The 12,726-nt window shown below is 59.7% G+C and overlaps 1 protein-coding gene across 9 annotated transcripts in view; it reads left to right on the forward strand.

Moving 5' to 3' along the window:
• ABLIM3 (actin binding LIM protein family member 3) overlaps window positions 1–12,726 on the forward strand; it is a 45,735-nt gene that overhangs the window by 21,585 nt on the left and 11,424 nt on the right. For 7 of the 9 annotated variants that reach the window (XR_012058107.1, XR_012058109.1, XR_012058110.1 and 4 more), the window contains exons 2-8: window positions 4,541–4,681; window positions 7,334–7,517; window positions 7,617–7,729; window positions 9,811–9,937; window positions 10,008–10,101; window positions 11,645–11,732; window positions 12,171–12,229. Coding sequence is in view for 6 of the 9 variants with exons in the window: in XM_072935268.1 (XP_072791369.1) it covers window positions 4,541–4,681; window positions 7,334–7,517; window positions 7,617–7,729; window positions 9,811–9,937; window positions 10,008–10,101; window positions 11,645–11,732; window positions 12,171–12,229 (806 nt within the window). In the remaining 3 variants the exon portion in view is untranslated. The remainder of the gene's footprint in view (window positions 1–4,540; window positions 4,682–7,333; window positions 7,518–7,616; window positions 7,730–9,810; window positions 9,938–10,007; window positions 10,102–11,644; window positions 11,733–12,170; window positions 12,230–12,726) is intronic. The other 2 variants (XM_072935266.1, XM_030283909.4) reach the window with 1 other exon arrangement.

The following is a 12,726-nucleotide window of genomic DNA, read 5'->3' on the forward strand; positions in this document are numbered from 1 at the left end:
GGAGCTGCTGCAGGCTCAGACTGGCCCACAGCAGCTCCTGGTACCTGTCCCCAGCCCATCAGGAGCACCCAACCCTCCCCGGCTTAAAAATGTAAATATTAAATAAGGAACCACGCAATGCTTCTGTGTTTTACCAAGGGGAAGGATCAGGAGAGAAAATCTTTTGTCCAGAGGTAAATCTGGCATTTTGCCCTTGGTGGAAATGGATTTTATCCATGAAGCAGTGGCCTGAGCACCGAGATGGCCGTGCAGGGCTCATATCCACCTCCAGGGCTGAGCATCCCAGCTGCTGCTCCCTTCCTTTATTCAGGGGGGATTTGGCTGAGCCTTTACTGGGTCCCTCACCCACCCCCAGTGTCCCCTCCTCAGCAGGGACCTGGCTGGGCACCACGGGCTCATAGGTCTTCTCCAAGCTGGTAAATTCGGTGTCTGGAGCAGGCACATTCCCACAGGACACAGCCTGAGGCTCTCCCGTGCCTGCCCAAGGACCGGCATCATTCTGGCTCCCAGCCCACCCTCCCCTTCCTTCCCAAGGCGTTTTTATGGCTGCAGCCAAAAGGGAGAGCAGGCAGGAGCTGCTGCTGATGAGAAACCCACATCCCGTGGCCCTGGAGTTCCCACCCTTCCTCCCGGCACCCCTGGGACGCAGCTCCTGCTGCAGGGGAAATCCTCCCCTTGGAGCCAGCCAGGGATCCCAAATCCCACCCCAAATCCCCATCTGGGGTGCGGGCTCCTGGACTGTCCCCTCCTTGTCCCCACATCCAGCAGAGGTTTATTTTATTTTGGATGCTCTGTGCCCCCAGCCTGGCACGCCGTGTCCCACCCCTACTGCCTCACCCCGGCCTCTTCCCGAACCTCCAGAGCTCCCAGAGAAATTCCTTCTCCTCTTCCCGAGCCTCCAGAGCTTCCAGAGAAATTCCTTCTCCTCTTCCCGAGCCTCCAGAGCTTCCAGAGAAATTCCTGCCCCTCTTCCTGCCTGGAGCAGCCCCTGGGCAGGTCCCTGTGCCCTCCTGGGGTGTCAGAATCTGTGGGTATTGATGATCCCAAGATTGTAGAAAGTCTCTGTCTGTCAGCCCCGCTGCCAAAGCAGAAGCCATAATTCGTCTGTGCTGGTTTCAAGGTTGTTTATTCTGTTTATCTCTAACATGTTCTGCTGCCCTGCCGCAGCTCTGTCCTGCAGGGCAGCGTGTGGGGCTCTGCCCTCAGTGGGATGGTACAAACATTAAATACCACAAACTCCCTGTGCTGGATTTACAATAACGTGCCAATATCTGTCACCTATGTTGGACAGTGTGTCCCCAGCCTGAACCAACAGAAAAATGCCAACACCACAGTGAAACATGGAGGGCATGAAGAAGGAGAAAAAGGACAAGACACACCCAATTTCCTCCATCTTGTCCCCTTTGGACCCCTCATCTAGAATCCTGAAATTTTACTTTTGCACCCATGCCACACTTAATTATTGCTTATATCAAACACTCAGAGCTGGTAATTGATCCTGTAAGATTGAAAACTCTTTTCCATGGACAGAGATCACAGCCAGTGTCTCCGGGGGCTCTGTCCAGGGGGGTTCCTGACCCCTGAAGGGTCCCAGGGCAGCCAGAGGGATGCTCTGGATTCCCACACTGGAGGGTTTTGGGGCTGTCCCCTGCCCAGCTCACACACTGGGGCACCTCTGCCCGACCCCGGGGCAGCGATCCCTGCCCAGAGGTGCCACCTTCATCCGGATCACCGGGAAATCTCTCGAGTGCCCACACAGCCCCGTGGCAGCTCCCTGCACCCAGAGCCCACCAGGAACCAGCCAGGACACAGGCACAGCCTCACCAAACCTGACCCTGGGCATCTTTTGCACAAACCCATCAATTGTGGGCCCGAAGCAGCTCTGAGCAAACTGGGGGCAGATTATGGCATTCCTCGGGCAGCTCCCACCCCCTCGCCACGGCTGCTGCACCCCAGCCTGCCAGGCCACTAATGCTACTTAGGTGATTAGTGGATTATTGGGTGTAATGAGCTTTGCCCCGCTCGGCTGGCCCTGTGCTGGGGGCTGTGCAATCCTTCCTGCACGGGGCCACGGGGCGGGCACACAATGCACCAATGTTCCCAGACAAAATTCCAGCCTGGCCTGGAGGTTAAGCACAAATCTGGGAGCTTTGGGAGCGCTGAAGGGAGCGGGAGGGTGATGGAGGGTGCCCTGAGCTGGGTCCTGACCCGTCCCCATGGGCACAGCCAGCAGTGATGGATCAGATCCAGCTCTGGAGCACGGCTAAAAGCTTCTTTCCCATCCTCAGCTCCTTTTCCTGAGCTTCCCTCCCATCAGAGCAAGCAAGGGCTTGGCGATGTGTTGCTATGGCCACCAGGAAGTTTTCCCTGGAGACAGAAGCCTGCACTAAGTGATGCCTGCATGTTCCAACATAGATTATTATTATTTTTGTCTCCCCCCTTTCTTTATTCTGAATGTTTCAGTGTGGATGAATTCCTGGCTTTCCCCCCTCCTCTATCCTGCTTTCCTCTCCCAGTTTTGTGCATCTCCATGGCCGTGTCCCAGGGCTTGGCTTCCTTCTGGGCCAGGGTGGGAGCTGTGGCTGCGTGGGAGGAAGGTTCAGCTCTGTAACTCCTGCTCTGCTGGAAGATCCCTGATTTATTCCAGCCTTGGGAGATCCTCTTGGTGCCCTGCAGAGCTCCTGGGCATCCACTGCCACCAGTAACGATCACAGGGGTGCTGGATTCCTGTTCCCAGGGCTGCTGTCTCTTGGGTCTCCCTTGCTGTCTCTTCCCCGCTCCCTTCCTCTTGTTTGGGACCTCGGAGTGATTTAGGTCTGGACTAATTAGTCTCTGCTGGGCTAGCTCCAGGCCTGACTCCCATTTTGGCACCCCTCTGCTGGCACTTGGTGTCCTTTAGTGCCTCTGAGAGCTCCTGGCTTGCAGGGAAGGGAAGGCCCAGAGCTCCTGGAAGTCCTTGGAAGTCCAGGCTGGATTCTGAGCTTTGAGGAGGGCACTGGGAGCTTCCCTCACTGCCCATTCCCAGCAGCTCCAGGGATGGAGCCCTGCTCCAGGAGGTTCAGCCCCTTGGCACAGAAAATGGCATTTTACTGTGGCACAGTCTCAATGTCATTTTGCCTTCCCTTGCGTGGCTTTTGAAGCCGATAATGGGCTGTTTCTGTTCCCTGTCACTTGATCTGCCCCTGGGTGAGCGAGGAGCCTCTGCTGAGTGATCTCCTCTGTCCTGTGCCCCTTCTCCCCTGCTCTGCAGGGACTTCACAGGCTGCCTTTCAATCAGCTGCTTCTCCTGTTCCTGGGAATGCAGTTCAGCACCGGGTCAGAAAAGCTCTGGCCCCTTGAAATCCTCCTTTTTGCTGCTTGGCTTGCCCAGGTTGTGACTCCCTGTGGGAAATCTTACAGCAAATAAAGCCTGCAGTGGTGTCAGCCTGGCTGAGCTCCTGCCCAGCCCTGGTGCTCGGGGTGGGGCAGGGACAGCAGGAGCTGCTCTGTTCTCCCTGGCTTTGGGAATTGCCTTCAGACAGCAGGAGGATCCCCAGGGAGGGGAGGGTTTTACCCTGGAGCGTGGGGTGAGAGGGAGTGAGCAGTGGAGGTGAAGGCCAGCAGCGAAATTCGGTTCTTGCCCTTCCCTGCAGCCCCAGCTCCTCCCAGAACCTCCTGCTGCTCCTTGAGGAGGTGACAGCCCCGCCAGGGCCAGGCACTCCATTGCTGTGATGTTTGAAAGCTCCTTGACAAATGTCTCCTTCCTCCAGTTCCTAAGAAAACAAGTGGAAGCTGCAAAAAAAAAAAAACCAAAAACACGCAGCGGTTCCTTCCCAAGCTGCTGCCAGCTCAGAGCTCGCTGGGGCTGGGCCCTGCAGGCTCCTCCTGCACCTGTGTGGGGACAGGAGAGCTCTGGGGACAGGAGAGCTCTGGGGACAGGAGAGCTCTGGGGATATGAGAGCTCTGGGGACAGGAGAGCTCTGGGGACAGCAGAGCTCTGGGGACAGGAGAGCTCTGGGGATATGAGAGCTCTGGGGACAGGAGAGCTCTGGGGATATGAGAGCTCTGGGGACAGGAGAGCTCTGGGGACAGGAATGCTCTGGGGACAGCAGAGCTCTGGGGACAGGAGAGCTCTGGGGATATGAGAGCTCTGGGGACAGGAATGCTCTGGGGACAGGAGAGCTCTGGGGACAGGAGAGCTCTGGGGACAGCAGAGCTCTGGGGACAGGAGAGCTCCGGGGATATGGGAGCTCTGGGGACAGCAGAGCTCCAGGGACAGGAGAGCTCTGGGGTGACGCTGTCACCTGGTTGTCCATGCAGGGACAGGGTGCCCTGCACAGAGTTTGGCACTGCAGGCCCACGATCCTCCTTAGTGGGGCAGGGAAATCCCAAATGCAGGAGGGCTGGGCTCCATCTCAGAGTCACTGGGTGCTGTCCCTAGCCCTCGGTCCCGGGCCATGTCACGGCCACCGGCTGAGCTCAGGGCAGGGACACCTGGCCGTGTCCCAGATCCTAATGGACCCTTCCCCTCTGTCCTTGTGCTGTCCCTCCTTCCTGCCAGCAGTTCCCTACCAGCAGAGCCCCTACACGGCCGGGAGCAGCTCCTCTGCCATCCAGTGCTACCGCTGTGGGGACACCTGCAAGGGCGAGGTCGTGCGTGTGCAGAGCAACCACTTCCACATCCGCTGCTTCACCTGCCAAGGTAGGACAGGGCTCCCCAAAAAGCTCCTGCACAGCCCTGGGGACAGATCTACCCGGCCCACCGTGGTGTGGGCACACAGCTGGGCTGGCAGTGCAGGGGGATGTGGGGTGGCACAGGGCGGGCAGAGCCCCTGAGTGATGGCAGAGCCTGTGACACCGCTGGGTGGCCAGTGTCACCGCCCTGGGGCAGCCTGCAGGTCCCAAACGTGCCCATCCGTGTCTGGGGAGGGGTCACCGTGTCCTTCAGCCGCAGGGGAGGAGGCACTGCCAGCCTGGTTGAGAGGCAGCGAGGTGGGAGATGCCCAGAGCAGCTCCTGACAGAGCTGGGGCTGGCTGCCACATCCCTGTGACATCCCTGTGGCATCCCTGTGACACCCCTGCCACCTGCCCATGGCATGCAGCTGGGACTGGGTGCCCCCAGGGCTGGCAGGAGCGGAGCAGAGAGGTTCTTTGGATCCTCCTGGAGCAGCAGGGGAGGGCTGCAGGGCTGTAAAGCTCCTGCTGCAGAGCTGCTGCTGCTGCTGAAGGGCTCCTCGGCTCCTTTATGGGAGCAGCTGCTCTCCACCAGCCTCTGCAGGCTGTAAAATTCCCCATTCCAGGTTTTTTAGAGGTCTCTGCTCTTCCAGGCTCCCTGTGCTGAGCACAATCCCCATCCCCTGGGCATTTGCTCCTTGCCAGGAGTTTGGCTGCAGGTGGCACTCCCCGGGCTGTCCCCACCCTGCTGCAGCCCTGTCCCCCGAGGGGAGGGGGCAGCCCCGGATTTTTGGGAAGGGGGATCTGTCCCGGGATGCCCTCAGGTCGTGCTGAGCATGCTGCCCTCTCCCAGCTCGGCCTGGAGGATCCAGAGGAGCTGAGCATCCACACTAAGAGCTCCGAGAGCTTCAGAGGGAGCAGGAGCCAGCAGGGAGAGCCTGGCAGAGCTCACTGCCCCATTTCCAAGTGAAGGGGAATAAATAATGAGAGGAAATCCTCCTGTCTCACCTTCCCTCGCAGCTCTCACCTCCTGCCGCCTCTGGCTGGCTCCAGCCCCGCTGCCTGTCCCTGGGTGTCCCCAGGAGCTGGCACAGGACTGAAGCCATGGGATGTGCTGCGCCCACAGCAAGCAGAGCATGGAGCAGCCTCATTTTATCTTACATTTCCTACCCGATGCTGTCCCCGAGCTGCTGGCAGGGTGTTTGGGAGAGCCAAATTCCCCTGCTGGGTACCCCAGCCCCAGGGATGCTGCACAGGACAGGAGCTGCGTCCCTGCAGCAGTGTCCCTGCTGTCCCTGCTGTCCCTGCAGCAGTGTCCCTGCTGTCCCTGCTGTCCCTGCAGCAGTGTCCCTGCTGTCCCTGCCACCCGGGGCTGCCCCACAGCTGCAGGGACAGGACAGAAGGACAAACACAGACCAAGGTGGCTGTGCCAGCGGGTGCTCAGTCGCTCTGTGTCCCCTCCCCACCCTGTCCCCTTGAAGGACAGCGGATGGGCACCATGCCCAGGCCCCAGGAGCTCCCTGTGCCACCCCTCTGCCAGGCTCTGCTGCTCTCCAGGTCCCTCTGGCTGGAGAGGCCGTGGCAGGGAGATGATGCTGAGGGTTGGCCGTGTCTGCTTGGATCAGTGTGACGGGCTGTGCACCACCCACACTTCCACAGCAGGGCTGGGCTGGGCTGGGCACCCACGGGAAAAGCAGCAGGGTTTGTTTTCCACTCGAGCCCGGAGTTCCCGGGAGGCTCCGTGTGCGGGGAGGGCACACGGCAGGGACAGCACCGCTGCCCAGCTGTCCCCAGGGCACTCCCAGCCCTGCCCTCGTCTTCCTCACAGCTGAGAGTGCCAAGCGGTGCCCCGGTGATGCCCGGGCAGTGCCCGCACCGGGACTCCCGCACCGGGACTGCCCCATCCCGCAGCCAACACTGACATCTTGCGGGACGGGAGGGAGCACCGACATCTCGGCCGGGAAGGGAAGGGAAGGGAAACCCTCGGGGACACCTGCAGGATGCTGGAGAGTGTCACAACCTGTGGTATTGATGATTCTGAGATTGTAAAAAGTCTCGGTCTGTCAGCCCCGCTGCCAAAGAAGAAGTTGTAATTAATCTGTGCTGGTTTCAAGGTTGTTTATTCTGTTTATCTCTAACATGTTCTGCTGCCCTGCCGCAGCTCTGTCCTGCAGGGCAGCGTGTGGGGCTCTGCCCTCAGTGGGATGGTACAAACATTAAATACCAGAAACTACCTGTGATGGATTTACAATAACGTGCCAATATCTGTCACCTACGTTGGACAGTGTGTCCCCAGCCTGAACCAACAGAAAAATGCCAACACCACAGTGAAACATGGAGGGCATGAAGAAGGAGAAAAAGGACAAGGCACACCCAATTTCCTCCATCTTGTCCCATTTGGACCCCTAATCTAGAATCCTAAAATTTTACTTTTGCACCCGTGCCACACTTAATTATTGCTTATATCAAACACTCAGAGCTGGTAATTCATCCTGTAAGATTGAAAACTCTTTTCCATGGACAGAGATCACAGCCAGTGTCTCTGGGGGCTCTGTCCAGGGGGGTTCCTGACCCCTGAAGGGTCCCAGGGCAGCAGAGGGAAGCTCTGGACTCCCACAGGAGAGGAGGTGACTCGGGGCTGCCGGAGCTGCCGCGATGGCCGCGTGTCCTTTCCCCGCAGTGTGCGGCTGTGACCTGGCCCAGTCGGGTTTTTTCTTCAAGAACCAGGAGTACATCTGCACCCACGACTACCAGCAGCTCTACGGGACCCGCTGTGACAGCTGTGGGGACTTCATCACCGGCGAGGTCATCTCCGCCCTGGGCAGGACCTACCACCCCAAGTGCTTTGTCTGCAGCACCTGCAGGTGAGTGCCAGCTGTCACCGCGGGCTGGTGGCCCTTGGAGAAGGAGTGTGGAGCTCCCGGGGGCCCTGCTGAGCCCTCCCCACCTGTCCCTGGCCGCAGGAAGCCGTTCCCCATCGGAGACAAGGTCACGTTCAGCGGGAAGGACTGCGTCTGCCAAAACTGCTCCCACGCCCTGCTCAGCACCAAGCCCATCAAGATCCACGGGCCCAGCCGTAAGTTGGCCACTGAGCTGTGGTGGACACACAGAGAGGGGCCAAATGTCCCTGGAGGGGTGGACAGGACAGGCTGTGGGGTCACCGTGCAGCCCTGCAGAGCCCTGGGTGTCACCGCGGGGTGGGAGGAGGACGGGGCTGTCCTGCAGCTCCACCCGGGGTTGCAGCTGGTTTTGGAAACTCCCCTGACCTGTTGGTGAGGTGGGCAGGTGCCACCGCCCTGGCAGGAGGTGTCTGGGCTCGTGGGGAGGTTCTGGAGCTGGGGTTGCTCCCAGTCAGTTGTCTCGTGTCCAGCTGGCTGCCCTGGGAATGCTCCTGGGGTTTCCACAGCACTGGTGTTCCCTGCTGGCTCTGCCAGCACTGAAAGGTTTGTTCTGCTCAGCCTGGTGAGCCCAGAGAACCCCCAAAAGTCAGCTGGAGCAATGGACAAGCTCTTCAGGGTGGGTTGGCCTTGCTTTTGACCCCAGGTTGGGAGGACCTTCCCTTCCTGCCGTGGGCACAGAGTCCTGCAGCCAGAGCCAGGACTGGGTGTCACCATGGTCCTTGTCACCCAGCCACCGTGCTGGTGGTGGGCTTGGTGCTGACAGACCCCCTGGGAGCCCCCCGAGCTGCCTCCCTCCCCCAGCCCTCAATGGAGGGGACACGGCAGGGTTGGACTGAGCCAAAGGACAAGAATTGCCCCATTTCCCCCCGGGGCTGCCCAGGGCCAGGCTCTGCCTCCCTCCTGCCTTCCTCTCTCCCTCCCCATCCCCTTCTGCAGCGGGGTTCCCTGAGGACACCACGCCTTATTCACGGGCACAGGGAGCCTGTCCCTGCCCGCCCCGCTGGCCCTGGCACTGCCACCAGCAGGGTGGCAGGGCAGCTGCTGGTACATCCCATAGGGAAGGATGCCGAGCCTCTCCCTGCAGCCCCAGCCCTGCAAACAACCCCAAACCAGCAGCACCCAAATGAGGGAACAGGAAAAAAAACTCTGCTTTTTGGGGTCAGAAATCTTCCAGGCAGGGATTGGGCAGGGATGGGCTGGCTGCTCCTGCTTCCCCCGTGGCAGGGACGGGTGTCGCTGTCGAGGCAGGACGGGAATGAGAAGACTCACTCAGAAGCTGCTGAGAGTAAAACTCTGATTTATTTAAAATACACTGCTCTTTTATACAGAGCTTAGCAAAGACTAAATTTATTGGTTCTGAAGTGAAAACAACCCACACCATTGGTGCAAAGTGCTTGATGCACAGAGATAGAACTTAACTATAAACAATGTGAAAAATAAGAGAGATAAAGAATTATTTACATTTTCTCCAGCTCTTTCTCAGGTGTCTGCCTGGCTAGAAACTCTCAGTTTCTTTCTTTGACTGACTCTGAGTCCCACAGACGGGGTTAAAGAAAACCCCTGAGGCAGACCCGGGGAGGAGAGGATGAGGAGAAGCCAAGGCCAGGGGTCCCCTTGTGCTTCCTGCAGCAGCCGCTGGAGCCAGGGGAGGAAGGGAGGCCGGAGAAGGGCGAGCGGGGCCGGACGCGGCTGCCGGACAGCACAGCCCTTCCTCTGCCGGCCACTGCCCACCCTTGGGCACCTGCCAGCCCATCCCAGAGCCAGCCAGGCTGGGAAAGACCTTGGAGGTCATCGAGTCCAACTTGTGATCCAGCAGCTCCTCATCAGCTAAACCCTGGCATTGGTGCCACGTCCAGGCTTTATTAAACCCAGCCCCAGCGACTCCAGCCCCTCCCTGGGCAGGCAATGCCCGTGCCCAGCCACTCTTTCAGATAAGGATTTTTTCCTGCTGCCCAGCTGGCCTGGCTCAGACTCGCCACCCCGAGGCAAGCCCAGCTCAGGGTGTGGCTGGGTGCCAGCAGAACCTCAGAGGTCGCAGCTTTCCTGTGCTGGGGACGAGCAGAGGTGACAGATTTCCAAAATGAAACGATCCCCACGGAGCTGCCTGAGGAGCAGAGTGTTTGTAACAGCCTCATCCTCCGGGGCAGGGCTTTCCTCTGGGTGTCAGGGCAGTGCCAGGGCTGGCACCCAGCCGGGGCGGCCCAGCAGCACCCAGTGGGTGTCCCTGCTGTGCCCACATCCCCTCCTGTCCCCCCAGACTGCGCCGGCTGCAAGGAGGAGATCAAGCAGGGCCAGTCCCTGCTGGCCCTGGAGAAGCAGTGGCACGTCAGCTGCTTCAAGTGCCAGACGTGCGGGGTCATCCTCACCGGCGAGTACATCAGCAAGTGAGTGCCACCGCGGGGCTGGGGCGTGCGAGGGGCTGCGCTGGCACTCACCCTTCTGTGCCCCTCCCAGGGATGGCATCCCCTACTGCGAGTCCGACTACCACGCCCAGTTTGGCATCAAGTGCGAGACCTGCGACCGCTACATCAGCGGCCGTGTGCTGGAGGTGGGTGCCAGGGCTGTGGGCTCTGTGCCAGGGACGTGCCCCAGGCAGGTGTGGCACGGTGCCACCCTCCATCCCTGGGGGCTGTGGCTCGTCCTGCAGCAGCTCTGTCCCAGCCTGAGCACCTCCAGAGGGTGGGAGAGGGGGAAGCTGCAGCAGCCCTTGGAGCTGGGGACACCACCGAGGCACGGTGGCCTGGGCTAATGGGACCTGTCTGGGACCTGTCACAGCTGAGTTATGGTGGCCTGGGCTGCTGAGATTTGTCACAGCTGGGTCACGGTGGCCTGGGCTGCTGGGATTTGTCACAGCCAGTGGCCACAGCTGCTGGGACCTGCCACAGCCAGGTCACAGTGGCCTTTTCCCTGTTGATCCTCCTGTTTCCATCCTACTCTATCACAACCCTCTTCTTTATAAGCAAAAGCCTCATCTTCCCTCTGCCACCTTCAATTATTCTCCCCCTTCTCCTGGTTCATTATGGGAGTTAAAAGTTCTTTAGGGCTGAGCTGTACCAGCCCAGGTCCCTCCTGCCCTGAGCTGGCTCCCAGCCCGAAATTGAAACGCTGACAGACCCTTGGAGGGGAAACAAGCTCCAATTTCAGCTGTTAGCCCTGTCAGAAGAGCTGAAGGAGCAGCCCAGCTTCCTCCAGCTGGGGCAGAGCCTGTGCCCAGCACTGCAGCTGGAGCAGGGAAGATCCTTTAGGGACAGGAGCTGGCAGTGAAGGGCAGCGAGGTCTTTGGGGTCCTTCTTCTCCCTTTGCTGCTTCCCTGCTGTGACACCTGCAGCCAAATTTGCTGTTTTTCTTCAAATGTGTGGAGGAAGGGCTGGTGCAAAGCCTGGCTGCAGAGGGGTTTGGCCATTCCCAGAGTGCCAGCTCTGTAGGGACACTGTCCCTGCTGCCCTGGGACCCCCTGGCTCTGCTTGTGGTGAAGGTTTTGGGAAGAGCAGAAGGTTCCTGGTCTGACTCACAGCCCAGCAGGCTGCAAACGGGGCTGAAGCATCCTCTGGTTTTCTCCAGGGCAGGTGGAGGCAGTTTGTTCACCTCGGCACTGCCGGCAGCAACAGCGAGGGCTGGCAGGGTCACTCGGGGTCAGGGGATGGGGCAGGGTCACTCAGGGACAGGGGCAGGGTCACTCAGGGACAGGGGCAGGGTCACTCGGGGACAGGGGATGGGGCAGGGTCACTCAGGGACAGGGACAGGGTCACTCGGGGACAGGGGACAGGGGACAGGGGACAGGGGACAGGGGACAGGGTCACTCAGGGACAGGGGCAGGGTCACTCAGGGACAGGGGCAGGGTCACTCGGGGACAGGGAACAGGGTCACTCAGGGACAGGGGACAGGGGCAGGGTCACTCAGGGACAGGGTCAGGGTCACTCAGGGACAGGGGACAGGGACAGGGTCAGTCGGGACAGGGTCAGGGTCACTCGGGGACAGGGCACAGGGGCAGGGTCACTCGGGGACAAGGCACAGGATCACTTGGGGACAGGGCACAGGGCAGGTCCCCGTGTCCTGCCTGGCTCAGGGGCTCTCTCTGCTCGCCCGTGCAGGCAGGAGGGAAGCACTACCACCCCACCTGTGCCAGATGTGTGCGCTGCCACCAGATGTTCACAGAGGGAGAGGAGATGTACCTGACAGGTAGGGCCATGCGGGGCTTTGGGGTTGGCACTTGGAAGGGTCTCTTTGTGCAGCCGTGCCAGGGATCCCCCTCACTGCTCCCCACAGCCCTGCCCTGCCCTGGGGCTGGGAACTTTCCATCCCCCCCATGCCTGGGCAAAGCCCCCCTGCTCCCTCCAGCCCAAGGGATGGGGGTGCTGTGGTGCCAAGCTCGGTGCCACCCCGCTTTAATCAGCAGCAACTGCTTGGGCCACCCCAAATCCCCCCGAGTTCGCTGTCCCAGCTGAGGTTTGGGCCCTGCCCCGTTCCATTCCTGGGCACAGACCCTCAGTCCCGCTGCCCTGCACGTTCCCGTGGCACTGCTGGAGGTGGCAGGGGCACGGCAGGGGGACCTGGCCGAGCCCTGGCAGGGGTGCCCGTGTGTGGGGCTGAGCGCTGTCCCTTTCTGCTGCCCTGCAGGCTCTGAAGTGTGGCACCCCATCTGCAAGCAGGCAGCCAGAGCGGAGAAGAAGCTGAAGGTAGGCAGCAGGGTGAGGTGGCACATCCCAGGTGCCACTGTCCTCGAGCCCCTGCTGGAACTGAACTGCTGTTGTAGTGTGACACGGAAAAAGAATTTTTCCGGAAGTAAGAAGTTAATTTAGACATTGACTAATTGAAAGTAGACACGCTTCTGAGAACACAGAAGGGTTAAAAGCAGAATTCTTAGGAGAACTTGCTCTCTTAGTTCTGGTTAGCAGTTAGTGTAGGACTTTTTCCTGCTTGGCTACGAGCTGGGTGGGGGAGAGGAGAAGCTATGTGGCCTTTAGAAGTAAGTTTAAAGGTAGAAAGACTAGAACCCGGGCTGGCTCCTGTAGATAGAAGGGTAGAGAAAATCTGGGATGTCTTTGTTTCTCTTAGAGTCTTTCTCTCTCTTAAGAGAGAAAAAGAGATGGCAGTAGTTTTATCAGCAGTTTACTGCAGAGAAAGAGAAGAGCGGGGGGGCTGCAAGGTGCCCAGCTGTTTGTGAGAGCCAGAG

This window comes from Taeniopygia guttata, chromosome 13, assembly GCF_048771995.1.
Source record: "Taeniopygia guttata chromosome 13, bTaeGut7.mat, whole genome shotgun sequence".
NCBI lineage: Eukaryota > Metazoa > Chordata > Aves > Passeriformes > Estrildidae > Taeniopygia > Taeniopygia guttata.